General features: G+C 44.6%; 1 protein-coding gene across 3 annotated transcripts in view; it reads left to right on the top strand.

The window, feature by feature from the left end:
* The window catches only part of dzank1 (double zinc ribbon and ankyrin repeat domains 1), a 132762-nt gene that overhangs the window by 87764 nt on the left and 27848 nt on the right, over window positions 1-17150 (top strand). For all 3 annotated transcript variants that reach the window (XM_078556713.1, XM_078556712.1, XM_078556714.1), the window contains exons 14-15: window positions 9450-9553; window positions 15289-15363. In XM_078556713.1, coding sequence (XP_078412839.1) covers window positions 9450-9553; window positions 15289-15363 — 179 coding nt within the window. The remainder of the gene's footprint in view (window positions 1-9449; window positions 9554-15288; window positions 15364-17150) is intronic.

Genomic DNA, 17150 nt, shown 5'->3' with positions numbered 1-17150 from the left:
GAGGTTACCGAGATCTGTCTCCACACCCTCAGCGTTCTCCTCACCGTGCTGCTCTTCTGACTCACTACTGGATTCATCATCTGTGGCCTGTGCAGCTGCGTCAAGATCCTCTTCCTCCAGTGGGTCCCCCCTTGCCAGTGCCAGATTGTGGAGAGCGCAGCATGCAACCACTATCAGTGACCCCCGCTCTGGGGAGTATGGTAGTGCACCCCCTGAACGGTCCAAGCATCAGGAGCGCATCTTCAAAAGATCTATGGTCCTCTCTACCACTGCCCAGTATCCCAGCTCCTGTTCTGATGATGCCACTTTCCAAAACAGTTCCTCTGACATGTCTTCCTTCTTCCTTAACCGAGGTTTTCCACCCACGGTAGTTGACAGGGCCCTCAACCGTGTCCCGCGCATCCGCCCTCACTCCTTTCGCTCCCTCCCAGAACCATGATAGGGTCCTCCTTGTCCTCACTTATCACCCCACCAGCCTCTGCGTTCAAAGGATCATCTTCCGCCATTTCCGCCAACTCCAGCATGATGCCATCACCAAACACATCTTCCCTTCACCCCCCACCCCGGCGGCTTTCCGCAGGGATCATTTCCTCCAGGACACCCTGGTCCACTCCTCCATCATCCCCTACACCTCAACCCCCTCCCACGGCACCTTCCCATGCAACCGCAGAACGTGCAACACCTGCCCCTTTACTTCCCCCCTCCTCACCGTCCAAGGGCCCAACACTGCTTTCAAATGAAGCAGCGCTTCACTTGCACTTCCCTCAATTTAGTCTACTGCATTCGCTGCTCCCAATGCAGTCTCCTCTACATTGGAGAGACCAAACACAGACTGGGTGACCACTTTGCGGAATACCTTCGGTCTGTCCGCAAGCATGTCCCAGACCGCCCTGTCGCTTGCCATTTCAACACACCATCCTGCTGTCATGCCCACATGTCCGTCCTTGGTCTGCTGCATTGTTCCAGTGAAGCTCAGCGCAAACTGGAGGAACAACACCTTATCTTCCGACTAGGCACTTTGCAGCCTTCCGGACTTAATATTGAGTTCAACAATTTCAGATCATGAACTCTCTCCTCCATCCGCACCCCCTTTCCAATCCTCTATTTCCAATAATTTATAATTTTTTAACAAATATATTTTTCTTTTCCCACCTATTTTTAAATTTATTTCAATCTATTGTTTTATCTCCACCTTTTAGCCCATTTCGATCCCTTCCCCCCCACCCCCACTAGGGCCATCTGCCACTAGCTTGTCCTGGTTGCTACCCTTAATATCTCCATTAGCATATTCCTTAGCTAATATCACCACCGTCAACACCCCTTTGTCCTTTTGTCTATGACATCTTTGGCAATCTCTCTTCTTTGCCTTCACCTATCACTGGCCCCCTATCGAGCTCTACCTGTCCCACCCCCCTCTACCAGCTTATATTTCACCTCATTTCTCTATTTCCTTAGTTCTGATGAAGGGTCATACAAACTCGAAACATCAACTGTATTCCTCTCCGCAGATGCTGTCAGACCTGCTGAGTTTTTCCAGGTATTTTTGTTTTTGTTCTAGATTTCCAGCATCCGCAGTATTTTGCTTTTATCCCAGCTCCTATGGTCCTCTCTACCACTGTGGCCACACACTATCTGCACGTTCAAGGAGTGGAATCCTTTCCTGTTGATGAAGGCTCCTGGCTGACCTGTTGATGCCTTGATAGCTACGTGTGCAGTCGATGGCATCCTGGATGTAAGGGAACCTAACAATCACTGCAAAGCCTCTGACTCGCTCAGCCTGGCTGGCCTCGTCCATACAGTAAAGAATAAATGTCAGTACCCACCTGAACAGAGCTTCTGTCACCAACTTAATGCAACTGTGGACAGCTGATTGGGAGACTCCACACAGATTGCCCACTGAGCCCTGGAAAGAGCTGGAGGCTTAGAAGTTGAGGGACATCATGACCTTCAGAGTCACTGGCATGGGGTATCCACCCACACAGTCGGAGCTGATCTCAGGCCCAATCGCCTGACAAATGGAGGTCACTGTCTCCTTTGAGAGGCGGAGCCTCCTTCAGCATTGCACTTCAGACGTATTGAAGTAGCTGCATTGCCGCCTGTAAGCCCTGCCAGCAGGATAGTGGCGTCTTCTGCGGCCCCTTCCACCTTGGGACTTCCTGTTGGCCCTGCGCCCCTTGTACCTGCGCCTTTCCTCCCACAGGTCCCTCCCCTGGAAGCTGCATTTGGGACACCTGGCCTCCTCCCCCTTCTCCCCCTTTCTTCCTCCTCAGAGGAGGTGCCACCAGCAGAGACCACAATCCCCATTACCAGTGTAACAGAAGGCTGCCTGATACCTGGAAGGGTTCACACGGTCTGAATCCTCCAGGAGGCTTGGAGACCACCAGTGAGCCCTGAAATGAAGCCTGGAAATGCTAAGATTGAAACCCCGAACAGAGATGAAGCTGCCAAGTACCAATAAGCAACCAGCAGCAAACTTTCTCCAAAAATCCCCACTACTCACACTGAAAATGCTGCTGACCCTTTTTATCCCGCCCTCGGATGAAGTTTAGCAAATTGTCAGCTGGCTGCCCACCCGTTTTACCCATGCGTCAAGTGTGAAAACGCACGGGCAATGTAAAATCTAGCTTAATTGCCTTTTTAATGGCCTTAATTGGCCTCGTAATTGATGACGGGTGCGGCTCTGACTCCCGCGCGCGCCTACCGACCAAAATATCACGCGAGTGTGCGATGATGTCAGGATGCTCACCTGACATCATCATGCGCTATCTTACACTCGAACGGGTTAGGCGCCCGCCCACCCAGTGGAAAATTCTGCCCATTGTCTTTGGTCCCCACCTCAAACTCCATTCCCTAACCATCGATTCCATCCCTCGGCCTGGCCAAAGTCTGGGACTGAACCAGACAGTTTGCAACCTTGGAGTCCAATTTAATCCTGAGCTGAGCTTCACACCTCATATTCTGTTATTCAACAAAGCAACCTACTCTCACCTCCATGACATCACCCATCTCCTCCCCTGCTTCAGCTCATCTGTTGCTGAAACCTTCAACCATGCTCTTTTTACCCCTAGACTTGACTATTTCAATATTCTCCTGACCAGCATCCCACCATCTATCCTCTGTAAAGTTAGACTCTATAAAACTCTACTACCTGTATCCTAACTTGAACCAATTCTTGTTCACCCATCATCTCTGTGCATGCTGACCTGCATTTGCTCCTGGCTGTCAGCTTGATTTTCAGACGTCTCCATGGCCTCACCCCACCCTGTAGTCTCTGTAACCTCCTTCAGCCTGACAACCTTTCTGAGAACTCTGCATTCCTCCAGATCTGGCCTCTTGCAGATCCCTGATTTGAGTCATTCCATCACTGGCAGACTTCTCTTCAGCTGCTATGGCCCTAAGCTCTGGAATTCCCTCCCTAAATCTCCCTGCATCTCTATCTATCTCCCCTCCTTTAAAATACTCCTTAAAACCTATTTCTTTGCCTTTGGTCACTTGTACTAATATCTCCTGGCCAGTGATGGTCAAATTTCTTGCATCACCTCTTTGCTTTTATATTCTAGTCTCATTCTCTAGTTACTTACTCCATAAGTTCAGTACTCTTTAGATGAACGTTCTCTGTGTGATTTCTCTTCTTACTTGCAGGTGCCATGAATTTAATCCACAATCTGGATTAACTGTTATAAAGGCAATATACTGCAGATGCTGGAAGTCTGAAATAAAACAAAAAGTGCTGGAAATATTCAGCAGGTCTGGCAGCATGTGTGGAGAGAGAAACAAATGGTGGAATTTTACATGCTTGTTGGCATTAGGCATGCTCGGTGGCGTGAGCGGACAATATGGCAAGGAGGCCAAAAATCAATTTCACGACATTGTGAAACCAGTTTGCAATGGTCTGCTCAGCCTGTTGATGGCGGACTGCATTCCCTGCCATTGGACGTCAGGAACCTCATTATAATACATCTGTATATCATTATAAGGCTAGCCCGCCGGACTCCTCCACCCACGCTGGATCGTCCGCCCATGCCGACGTGTTTCCCAGCAGCACATAAGTGACATGCACCTTGCGAGCTGCACTTTGCTCGGGACTTTGAGGTTTGTTTGCCTAGCTTGCTTCGGGCAGCACTCGCAGTCATCAGCGCCAGCCTTCGCAGACAGCACCACAACACTTTTAAGGGGGCTCACAAGCAGGTCTCTACCTACCTCACCAGCTATAAGGCAGGGGTGGCTTTGTATGGCTGCAGGTTTAGGGCTTGCTTGGGGAAGGGGGAGAAGCGGCTTCAGGCAGGGGAAGTGGCTGCAGGGTGAGGGCTATTGTCACAATGGGGATAGTGCGCGGCAATATCAAGCCCCACTGCTCCCCGAGCCGTGACAAATGTGAAAATGTTTGATCAAATTGTTTAATTTAGGTTAACAGAATACAAGCACCATGTTTGTAAACTTAATAAAGAACTGTTCATTGGACAAATTGTTGTTAACCAGTGGCAAAAGAAATATGAACTGCTAACTTCTAACTCTATAAGCTAAACTCTACCCCTTAAATCCTTATGTACACACATACAAGACACCTAAGACACACAAAAACATGTATTTTAAAGGTGGGATAAAACAGTTCAGTAACATCAATTCTGGAGTACAGGATACGATGGGTTGATTTTGACTGATGTCTTCCGAATTTCTTTCAGTTCTTTGCTGATGACACGAGGTGGTCTTCCAAACAGTCTTTTGTTCACTGGTTGAACACTTGCTTTTCAATGTCTCTAATGGTGATTTTCCCCTTTTACTCTTGACAGGAGTTTTTAAGAGAGAGAGCAGGTTATAGAGATATAAGGAAATAAAACAGCTAGCTATTATTGTAGAATTACTGGAATCTGGCACACACAGGAGAAAGATGTTTTAGGTCTTTTCTCTTTTCAGGCTAGGAGCTTTTCTGCTGCACTGCTCTCTCACAAACCTGGTCACCTGGTCAGGAGCCAATTAAAATGTTGTTGCCAGGCAGTTCCCTGGACTCCTCCTTGGCACCATCCTGTCTTTCATGGCACACTCTGTTCCAGGACAGCAACATTGTATGTATCCCTCACACTGTTCCAGTAGACATGTCTTTCAAACTGCAGCCATTGTAATTTTAATTCAAAATAAATAAAAAAGATATGTTCTTTACACTATACTGAGGAAGGGGGGGGGGCATCCCAGGGTTTGTGTGGGGGCACAAGTTGATCTGTGCAAGTGGCCTCAAGATGGTGAAGGCTGAGGAGGCAGTCTCCAGAGCAGATGAGGCCAGATGGAGATTTGAGGGTATGTGTGAGAGTGTGAATGGTGAACTCCCTTAAGCTGGCAGTGAGTGAGATGCCAGTGAATGTATAATGGACTCGAGTGTGTGAGTTTAGAGTGATGAAATGGTTCCCTTACCCTGGCGGCACGGATGAGATAATTCACCCTCTACCTGCACTGGATGGTCAATCTCTTCTGTGCAGCACTGGCACTGATCACCACTGCCATCGCCTACCAAGCCACAGTGGTGATGTTGCTGCCTCTCCTGTGGTCAGAGCGGGGGTAGAGGATATCACGGTGGGCCTCCACAGCATCCAAAAGGCGCTCGAGGGACGCATCACTAAACCTGGGGGCTGCAATCTTCCTATCTTTTGGGGCCATGTCTTATTTGCGACAGTCCTGCGCTGGAAGCACTGAGAGGTGTGTGTGTGGCAGTACTTTAGATGTGGCACTTGACGTGATGAACCGGTGAGGTGACGGCATGGTGGACGAATCAGAGCCCACCCTCCATGGAAACGTGCTGTTCCCCGTGAATGCATAATTAATGTGGCGGGTTTAGGATGATATGGCGTGAGAAGCCGTCATTGTGGCAAGCGGGTACAACTTCGTTTTACCTGCCTGCTACCGCACTTAGTGCAAATCTGGGACAATTTTGCCCAAAGTTAACATTTCGAGTCGAATGTGACTCTTCTTCAGAACTTATGTTTCTCTCTCCACACAATGCTGCCAGACCTGCTGGATCAACTGTTGTTCAACAACATTATCTGAAAGCACAGCATTAGTTTTCACATGTATGCTGCTGACAGCCTCAATTTGCCATCACCTCCCTTGACTCCCCCACTAACTGTTGTTAAATTATCAGACTGCTTATCCAACATCCAATACTAAATGAGCAGAAATTTCCTCCAATTAAATATTGAGAAGACCGAACCCATTGTTTTCAATCCTCCCTCTAAACTGTGTTCCCTAGTTACTGACACCATCCCTCTCCCTGACAACAAACTGAGCCAAAAGCAGTCTGATCGCAATCTTAGGGCAGGATTTTGCCAAGGGCTCTGGGTCAAATGGGATTCGGTGGCTGACCTTTATTTACCCCAAATTGGCCAATAAAGGCCAAAGTACGGGCTCGCCATCCAATTAAGGACAGCAGGTTGGCTCTCAGAGCTGGAGGGCTAATGGAAGACCCTGCTACACTGAAAAAGCAGCAGACTGCCCTTACAGATAAGTGCACAACCCCAAAGAGGGAGGCACAGAATCTTAACAGCACAGGAGGAGGCCATTCGGCCCATCACGTCTGCATTGGCTCTCCAAATGAGCATTATGACCTAGTGCCATTGCCCTGCCTTTTCCCCGTACCCTTGCACATTGTTTCTATTCAAATAATCATCTAATGTCCTCTTGAATGCCTCAATTGAACCTGCCTCCACCACTCTTCCAGGCAGTGCTTTCCAGACCTGAACCACTCGTTGCGTGAAAAAAGATTTTCTCACGTCACACTTGCTTCTTTTGCAAATCACTTTAAACTTGTGCCCACTATCTACTCTGTCGAGCCCCCTCATGATTTTGAACATCTCTATCAAATCTGCTCTCAGCCTTCTCTCCAAGGAGAACAGTCTCAACCTCTCCAATCTATCCTCATAACTGAAGTTTCTCATCCCTGGAACCATTCTTGCAAATCTCTTTTGCACTCTCTCCAACATGTTCACATCCTTCCTATAATATGGTGCCCAGAATTGTACACAACATTCCAGCTGAGGCCTAACGAGTATCTTATATAAATTCAGCATAACCTCCCTGCTCTTGTACTCTATGCCTCTATTAATAAAGCTCAGGATCCTATATGCTTTATTAACTGTTCTCCCCACCTGTTCTGCCACCTTCAACGATCTATGCACCTATACACCCAAGTCTTTCAAAATTTCATCCCTTATTTTATATTGTCTGTCCATGTTCTACCTAACAAAATGCATCACCTCACATTCTCCACATTGAACTTCGTCTGCCACCTATCTGCCCACTCCACCAACTTGTCTATGTCCTCTTGAAGTTCCACACCATCCTCCTCGCAGTTCACAACTCTCCCAAGCTTCATATCATCCACAAACTTTCAAATTGTTCCCTGCACACCAAGATCTAGATCATTATTGTAAATCAGGAAAAGCAGTGGCCCCAATACCAACCGCTGGGGAACTCCACTACAAATCTTCCTCCAGCCCAAAAAATATCCATTGACTATTACTCTCTGCTTCCTACTTTTCAGCCAATTTTGTATCCACGTTGCTACTATCCCTTTTATTCCATGAGCAATAACTTTCCTCACAAGTCTGTTTTGTGGCACTGTGTCAAATGTCTTTTCAAAGTCCATGTACACCACATCAACAGCATTACCCTCATCGACCTTTTCTGTTACCTCTTCAAAAAACTCCAGCAAGTTAGTTAAACATGATTTCCCCTTGAGAAATCCATGCTGGCTCTTCCTTATCAACCCATATTTTTCCATCTGACTACTAATTCTATCCCGAATAATTGTTTCTAGAATCTTGCCCACCACTGAAGTTAAACTGACCGGTCTGTAATTGCTGGGCTTATCTTTACAACCTTTTTTGAACAAGGGCATAATGTTTGCAACTCTCCAGTCCTCTGGCATCATCTCTGAGTCTAGGGAAGACTCTCTCTAACTTTAACTTTAAAAAATCCCCTTTTCATCCAGGCTACCATTGTGGATCTGCTGCCAGGGCGCCACCTCTAAACAGCTACACTGTTCCCTGACATGTCCCAGATCTGGAGGTCCACTGGAAAACCCCAGTCAGCCTCCAACAATAGGCATTGATCGACCATTAATGGCTTGAATTAGCTGCCCGCCACTTTAACCCTGACACTCCTCCCCCAACTTGCCTCCAGAAAATTGCCCAGGGGCAGGATGGTGCCAGGAAAACAGCATGCTGACCAGCAGCATGAATTCATGCACCCGCCCACCTCTACACTTGTCCCCATCAGGGCCTACAAATTCAATCCTTGGTGTCATAATGACTCCAAGATAACCTTATGACTACATATTCACACCATCACTAAGGCTGCCTATTGTCACCTCCATAACATCACCCAACTTTGCCCCTGTCTCAGCTCATCTGCTGCTGAAACACTTGTTCATGTCTTTGTCGCCTCTAGATTTGACTATTCCAATGCATTCCTGGCTGGTCTTCCAAATTCTCCCCTCCCTAAATTGAGGTCATTCAAAATTCTGCTACCCGTACCTTAACTCACACTGAGTCCCATTGCCCTATTACCCCTGTGCTCATTGACCTGCACTGGTCCTTAGTAAAATAACGTCTTGATTTTAAAATTCTCATTCTTGTTTTCAAATCCCTCCTAGGCCGCGCCCCTCCCTATCTCTGTAATCTCTTCAACTCCACAACCTTCCATGATATCTGCACTTTTCTAATCCTGGCCTCTTGAGGATCCCCCTTTTTAATCGCTCCATCATTGGTGACCATGCCTTCAACTGCCTTGGCCTTAAACTCTGGGATTCCCTCCCTCCACTTCTCTACCTTGCTTTCCTCCTTTAAGACACTCCTTAAAATCTTCCTTTTTGAGTGGGCTTTTGGTCAAGTGACCTAATATCTCCTTATAAGGCTCGGTGTCATATTTTGTTTTATAATGCTCCTGTGAAGTGCCTTGGGACATTTTTTAGGTTAAAGGCACTGTATAAGATCAGTTGTTAATGTGATTTCCTTTCATAAGCTCCACGCTGACCCCCTTAAAACTGTGCATAGACATTGACCTCTGTGAAGCCAAAATCACAATCAGCTGCCTAGTTCCTAAGTTCTCTGCCTAAACCTCTCGGTCTCTTTGCTCCTTTAAGACACTCCTTAAAACCTCTGACCAAGTTTTTGGTGGTCTGTCCTAATATCCCTTTCTGTGGTTAAGTGCCAAATTTTGTTTAATAATGCTCCTGTGAAGATCTTAGGGTGTTCTAGTACATAAAAGGTGCCCTATAGATGGAAGCTGATTGTCATTTTTAACATACAAATATTTTGGTTTTTTTTAAATGTTGACTGCTTTTACTAATTTTCACATCTTATGCTAAATATTTTGTCAGGTTTATTGCCACCAGCCACTACACCCAACTTGGGAATAAGCCAGCTGAATGACCATTTCTGACTGTTCCCTATACATTGCAGGATATTGGAGATTGCAGTTAGATCACATCTGTGCACATCTGCGTAGTTACACACAGAACAACACTGAATTCCGAGCCCTTATTGGAGAACCTCAAATGGGAAAGGTAAGTGCTTAACTTCATTAACTGGTTCTTGTTCTAGAAAAGTTGATTAGAAGGTTCCTCGGAGGTCATGATTTAGACAACGTCTTTCACATCTTTGAAAATCATGTTGGGATCTCTTAGTGACAAATGTCTCAATTAAAAGATGGAATCTCCAATATTACAGCACCCTTTCAGCATTGCACTGAAATGTCAGTCTTGATTATGTGTTCAAGTCCTTAGAGTGGACTTGAATCCACAACCTTCTGACTCAGAGGTGAATTAAGCCTTCTTGTGAGTCCAGATGTGCCACATAGAAACTTGATGGACTTAATACTCCTACTTTTATGTTTTCATAAAATTTTATAGCACTGAAAGAGGCCATTGGGCCCATTGCACTTGTACCAAGCTCTTCAAAAAAAACTCTTACTGCCAATCCCCACTCCTTAAGGAACATAGGACTTAGGAGCAGGAGCAGGACATTTGGCCCTTGAACCTGATCTGCCATTCAGTAAGACCATGACTGATCTGGTTGTGGTCTCAACTCCACTTTCCTGTCTGCCTCTCATAATTCTTGACTCCCATGTCTAACAAAAATCTAACACAGCCTTGAATAAATTCAACGACCCAGTCTCCACAGCTTTCTGGGGAAGAGAATTCCACATACTAACGACCCTCTAAGGAAAATAAATCCTCATCTCAGTCTTAAAAGGGAAACCTTTTATTCTTAAATTGTGTCCCCTAGTTCTAGTCTCCTCACAAGTGGAAACATCCTCTCAGTATCTACTCTGTCAAGTCCCCTCAGGATCTTATGTTTCAATAAGATCACCTCTCATTTTTTAAATTCTAAATGGGTATAGGCCCAACCCATTCAACCTTTCTTCATAGGATAAGCCCTTCATCCCAGGAATGAATCGAATGAGCCTTCTGTGTACTGTTTCAACGCAATTCTATCATTTTTTCAAATAAGGAGACCAAAACTGTACACGGTATTCCAGATCTGGTCTCACCAGTGCCCTGTACAGCTGCTGTAAAACTTCCCCACTTTTATATTCCATTCCCTTTGCAATAAGCAGTGAACAATATCCCATTTGCTTTCCTAATCATTTGTTGTACCTGCATACTAACTCTGTATGATTCATGTACCAGGACACCCAGATCCCCCTGTACCCCAGAGTTCTGCAATCTCTCTCCATTTAAATATTTCTATTCTTTCTGCCAAAGTGGACAAATTCACATTTTCCGACATTATACTCCATCTGCCAATTTTTTTCCCACTCACTTAACCTGTCTATATCCCTTTGCAGACTTTCTTGCTCCTCTTGACAACTTACTTTCCGATTTATCTTGGTGTCATCAGCAAATTGAGCTTCCATACATTCGGTCCCTTCATCTAAATTGTAAATAGTTGAGGCCCCAGCACTGATCCATGTGGCACTTGACTAGTTACAGCTTGCCAATCTGAAAAAGGCCCATTTATTCCTACTCTCTGCTTCCTGTTAGCTAACCATTTAAAATTTTTAATTATTTATCCATTTCTCTGCTAAACATTGTACACATTTTGCTTCCACTCTTCTTTCTGATGGGGCATCAACAATCTAACAATCCCCCCTTCAAGGAAAATGTTCTAATCTTTCCCTTCAATTCACTTAAACTGCACTTTCAAAATCCCAACTATCTAGTCTTTGCCCTCTGTTTTCCACAACATTTCTACAGCTACTGATTTGCTTACCTGAACCCTCACCACTATCCTTAATGTCCTAGCCCCCAAGAAAACTATTACACTCTCTCACCCTGGACATTTCCCTGGTATGGCTTTCATCTCCACTCCTTTAAGTCCGAGGGAAGAAATATGGTGGGCAGCTAATTTAGCCATTCACCACCAGAACTGGCTGGACCACATAAAGCACTATCAGGTGCTGCACTTGTCTGCTAAAACTACTCACTTTCCAGGATCATCCCAGAATGCAAAATAATCCCCGGCTTCTTTTCTCCACTGCAAACCGCCTTCTTAAACCCCTTTCCTCTGTCTCCTCGTCTCCAACAATAGTTATGAGGAGATCATGATCTTCTTTATCAATAAGATTGAGACCAGCCAATTAGCTATATCTGCTCTATCCCTCCCTTCCACTAGACCGCCTGGCCAAACCTTCTCTAAAGGTCCTTAAACCTCCTCCCCCTGCCCTAGCCCTGAACTTGCATCTTTCTCTAGTTTCTCTCCTATTTCACTTCATGCCCTCTCCAAGCTCATCTTGTCCATGAGACCCACCTCCTGTTCCCTCAACTCTATTCCCACTAAAGTGCTAACCACCCAACATCCCTTCCTGGTCCCCGTGTTAGCCAATATCATTGAAAATTCTCTCTTTTCAGGTGCTGTCCCTCTCTCCTTTAAATCTTCATTATCATCTCTCTCCTCAAAAACCAATCCTTGACCCCACCCTCCTTGCAAACTACCACCCAACTCTAACCTCCCTTTCTTCTCCAAGTTCTTGAACATCTTGTGGCCTTCCAAACCTGTTCCCACCTTTCCCAGAATCCCCCCAATCAGGCTTCCATCCCTGTCAGTGCACTGAAATGACTCTTTTCACAAATGACACCTTATATGACTGTGACAAGGTAAACTATCCCTCTTCATCCTGCTCAACCTCCTTGCAGCCTTTGACACGGTTGACTTTACCATACTCCTCCAACGCCTCTCCACTGTCTTCCTGCTGGGTGGGACTGCACTTGCCTTGTTCCATTCTTATCTAAAGATCTAATTGTAGCCAGATTACCACTTGCAATGGCTTTTCTTCCCGTTCCCGCACCGTTATCTCTGGTATCTCCCAAGGATCTATCCTCAGCCCTCTCCTACTTTTCAAATAAATGCTGCCCCTTGGTGATCTCATTCAAAAGCACAGTGCTTTTGGATTCTCATCCTGTTTTCAAATCCCTCCATGATCTTGCCCCCTCCCTATTTCTATAATCTGCTCAACCCCACTATCCTCCAAGATATCAGTAGCCTCTTCAGCATCCCTGATTTGAATCTTTCCATCATCGGTGACCATGCCTTCAGTGCTTTGGCCCCCTATGCTCTGGAATTCCCACCCTATGCCTCTCCCCATCTCTACCTCTTCCTGTAAAACATTCCTTAAAATCTACTTCTGGTTCCAAGCTGACCAACATTTGTTGCCCATCCTTAATTGCCCTTGAACTGAATGGCTTGCTCGGGGCAGTTAAGAGTCAACCGCATTTTTCTGGGCCTGGAGTTACCTGTAAGCCAGACCACGTAAGGATAGCAGATTTCCTTTGCTAAAGGATATTTATGAACCAGATGGATTTTTACAACAATTGATGGTAGTTTCATGGTCACTAGCTTTGTATTCCAGATTTTTGTTAATTGAATTTAAATTCTACCAGCTACCGTGGTGGGATTTGAACCCATGTCCCCAGACCATTTACCTGAGCCTCTGGATTACTAGTCCAGTGACATTACCACTATGTCACCATCTCCCCTATAAGGTTGTGGTCATCTGCCCTTACTTTGCTCGGAGTCTAATTTTGTTTTATAATGCTCCTTGAAGTGCCTTGGGACATTTTATTACATTAAAGGTGCTACATGAATATAAGTTATTGTTTCTTTTGACAATGTTCTAAAATGTATCCAATTCGTGAGCCACTGGAAATAGTTTTCCCTTATTTACCTTATCAAAATCCCTCAGAATTGCGAACACCTCTATTACATCTCCCCTTATCCTTCTCTTTCTTAACCAAGTTTTTTGTCATCTGTCCTAATATTTCCTTACATTGCTTGATGTCAATTTTTTTGGATAATGCTCCTGTGGGGTGTCTTGGGATGTTCTACTGCATTAAAAATGCTCTATAAATCCAAGTTGTTCTCATGTAAAGAGCAAATGTCTATGGTTGCTCCTAACGAAAGCCTGTCCTTTCCCCAACTCTGACATCATGTTATAAATCTCTTCTGTGTCCTCTCCCTGGCTTTGGCATCTTTCTTAAAGTAAAGCACCCAAAACTGGACTTGATATTCCAACTGCAGCCTAGGCAGTGATTTAGCATGACTTGTTTGCTTTTGTATTCTTTATGCAAGGAGACTTTTTAAAATTCTTTCAGAGGGTGTGGGTGTGGCTGGCTAGGCCAGCATTTATTGCCCATCCCTAATTGCCTTTGAGAAGCTGGTGGCGATCTACCTTCTGAGCTGCTGCTGTCCATATGGTGTAGGTACACCCACAGTACTGTTAGGGAGGGAGTTCCAGGATTTTGACCGAGACTGATAGCAAATCAACAGCCAATCGAAAATAAAATGGGATGAGGCGTGAAACAGGTGATTGATTCAAAGTCACTCATGTTGTTCTACAGTTCAAGTTAAATTTTGCCCCATGTGTCCCTATTTATCAAATCTAGAACCCCATATACTCTTTTTACAAATCATTTGATAGTACAGAACTTAAATATTGCTGAAAAAGAAAGAAACACACTATCGATGCTTTTCGTCTTGCACTCATCAAGACAGCCCACAAGATAAAAGAACAGCAAAGGGAACAAATAATAGCACTCTCTTCTCATGCAGTATAAATTGTTGTTCCCTTTACTGTTGATTTATCTTGCACACTGTCCTGATGAGTGCAAAACAAAAAGCTTCGATAGCATGTCTCTTTTTTCAGCAATACTCTACTTTATCCGCATATCCTCAGAATCTAAACATCTGTATTATGAGCCCCTAACTTCTCTTCGCTACTCAATTTCATTTTTTGCCATTTAAGATTTTGAGCTGCATTTTCACAGAGTTGGGGAGACTCCGCAGATCTACAAAAATGAAGCCAGGACCTGCTTCGAGGATTCCCTGATGAGTGACTTTGATACTATCCAGTAGATTATGGATGTAAAGTAAAGGGGCATCTTACAAAGAACACCCACTAGTACTGATGGTCACAGTCACACAGCCAACATTCACATTGAAACAGTGCCAAGATGCTTTGATGGGAAGGAGGTGAGAGGAAGAGTGAAGCAGGTGCTACTTGGTCTCCTTGAAATGAGTTGAGGACCAATCTCATTGGGATATATAAAAGGAAGGGAAATTATGAAATGCACAATTGGAGAAATAAAAGGTCTTCATAATTTTCTCATCCTCATTGGCTTTACCTGATTTATTTGATTGACCCATAAAAGAAGATTTGCATTTAATTAGCACCTTTCACTACCTCAAGACGTACTAAAATGCTTCTTAGTCAATTAAGTGTAGTTGCTGTTGTAGTGTAGAGAAGCAACAGCCAATTTGCACAGAGCAAGGCTCCCCAAAAAGCAATATGAAAATGAACAGGTTATCTGTTTCAATGATATTGGTTGAGAAATAAATATTTGCCTGGACATCAGGGAGAATTCCTCAGGGAGAATGGAGAGCGCCATGGAATGTTTTTCATTCACCTGAGAAGACAGATAGGATCTCGGTTTAAAGTCTCAATGGAAAGACAACACCTCCAACAATGCAATACTCCCTCTAATACTGCATTGGAGTATGAGCCTAGATGGTGTATTCAAAGCTCTGCAGTGGGAATTGAATTCACAACCCCCTGACTCAGAGGCAAGATAGCGACCAATTGAGCCACAGCTGACTCTATAAAAGAATGATGGTTTCATTTTATCTTTATTTTTTCATGGGGATGTGGACATCGCTGGCAAGGCCAACATTTGTTGCCCATCCCTAATTTAAAAAGTGATTACTTGTTTCAGGATTAATTGGCCTGTTCTTTGTGCCCTGACAGATCATATCAGCTACAGTCCATGAAGATGGATATGAGCTCAGTCTCCGACTGAACTTTGTTCTTGCAGGAAATAAGGTCTGTTTGCTATGGATTAAGATGATGATCTCCTAGTTTCGAAGTGATGCTAAGGCCCTCAATGGTGTTGTTTCTGGCTGCTCTCATTGATATCAAATCACTTGAAACATTTAGAGTGACCCAGATTTTCTTTGTGCTGAAGAAACATTATAGGTTGCAATCATTTATTTTAAATGAGGTTTAGTGATTAGTTGAATAAAAATGAAATTTACTGCCTACCTCTGTATAAAATACTGCCTACATTTTCACAATTCAGATATTCAATTCAATATAGCTATTCTATTCAGATATAACTCTGCCTGTCTGTATGTCTCCTTCAGATTCAAGCTTGCCCACCGTCCTGGTATAGTCTGCTCCTTAAACACCTTTCACTGCTCTGAAACCAAAACCATTTTGCAAAACTAAATAGAAGTAGGAGGAGAATTATGGATGCAGTAACATGGCACTTCACTGACCAAGGTGACTGCTGAACGTAGAAGGGTTTAGTTTCATCACTGGTAGAAACATCAGGTATTTTGTTTTTTAAATTCACCTTGGGATGTGACATGGCTGACATTTATTGCCCTTCCATAGATGCTGGGACAAGGTTCTGGAGGGCTGCCTTCTTGAACTGCCAATAATGGTTTAATACACAGTAGTGGCTTGCTAGGCCACTTCATAGGGCAGTTTAAAGTTAACCGCCGACTGAAATCATGTATTGGCCTGACCAGGCAGGCAGGTTTCCTCCTTGAAGGACATTAGTAAACCAGTTGGGTTTTTATGACAATTCGGCAGCTTTGTGGTTACTCTTACTGACAGCAGCTTTTTATTGAACTAAAATCAAATTCTCAAAACGCTATGGAGGGATTTGAGTCCTCGTTCTCTGGATTATTAATCCTGGCGTCTGGTTTACTCAGCCAGTAACATAACATCTACTCTATCATATCCCCTAAAGATGTCCCTATGCTTATCATTGTAAATAAAGGTTCCCTTTGTCACCCAACAAGTACCCACCGCCCAGGCCCTCCTCACATCAGAAAACTAACCACTACCAGGCTTGTCAGGGGAACAAATCCTCAAAGAAAGCTGGGAATTAACTTCTCCTGATCTTGTCCAGGGCTCAGTCAAGGAAAACTATTGTCAGCCCTGCTTATCAGATTAAAGTTGGCATCCATGGTGATTATGAAGACAATTTCCACACTTCTCATGGAGCTGCTTCCTGTAATGCATGTAACTGAAACAAAAACAGAAAATGCTGCAAAATCTCAGTCAGCCAGGCAGCAACTGTGGAGAAAGCGAGAGAGAGACACAGAATTAACAAGGGTGAAGAGGTTAAAATATTGGGATTGAGCAAGCTGACCTCATTTCCAGCTGTTTAAATTTTTCCTGCTGCAAATTAGACTAGTTAATGCTGTCATTGACACTGTGGTATAATTTTAACCTCACCATCTCTCACAGTCTTTTGCCAGGCAGAAGAAACACGGTGAGAGGGAACAACTGGTCACAAAAGGACTAAATAAGTTTTAATATTTTACTTGTTTTTAAGCTCCTTGTGAGCCAGGAAGAGCAGGACCACTCCCCGGCAGGCCAGACATGTAAGCCTTCAGCCTTCCCAGCCCCTACCTCCCCATGCGCAACTGCAACCTCGATCCTTTAACATCTCCCCTGTCCAAATCCTGACTGCGATCCATTAACATCCCCCACTGTTGGTCACAACCCAAATCTTTTAAAGCCTCCCAATCATAGCCCCGATATCTCAAACACCTCCCAATCACAGCCCCGATATCTCAAACACCTCCCAATCACAC

The sequence above is a fragment of the Cetorhinus maximus genome, chromosome 14, assembly GCF_964194155.1.
Source record: "Cetorhinus maximus chromosome 14, sCetMax3.hap1.1, whole genome shotgun sequence".
Lineage (NCBI taxonomy): Eukaryota > Metazoa > Chordata > Chondrichthyes > Lamniformes > Cetorhinidae > Cetorhinus > Cetorhinus maximus.
This window is presented reverse-complemented; position numbering and strand designations above follow the sequence as displayed.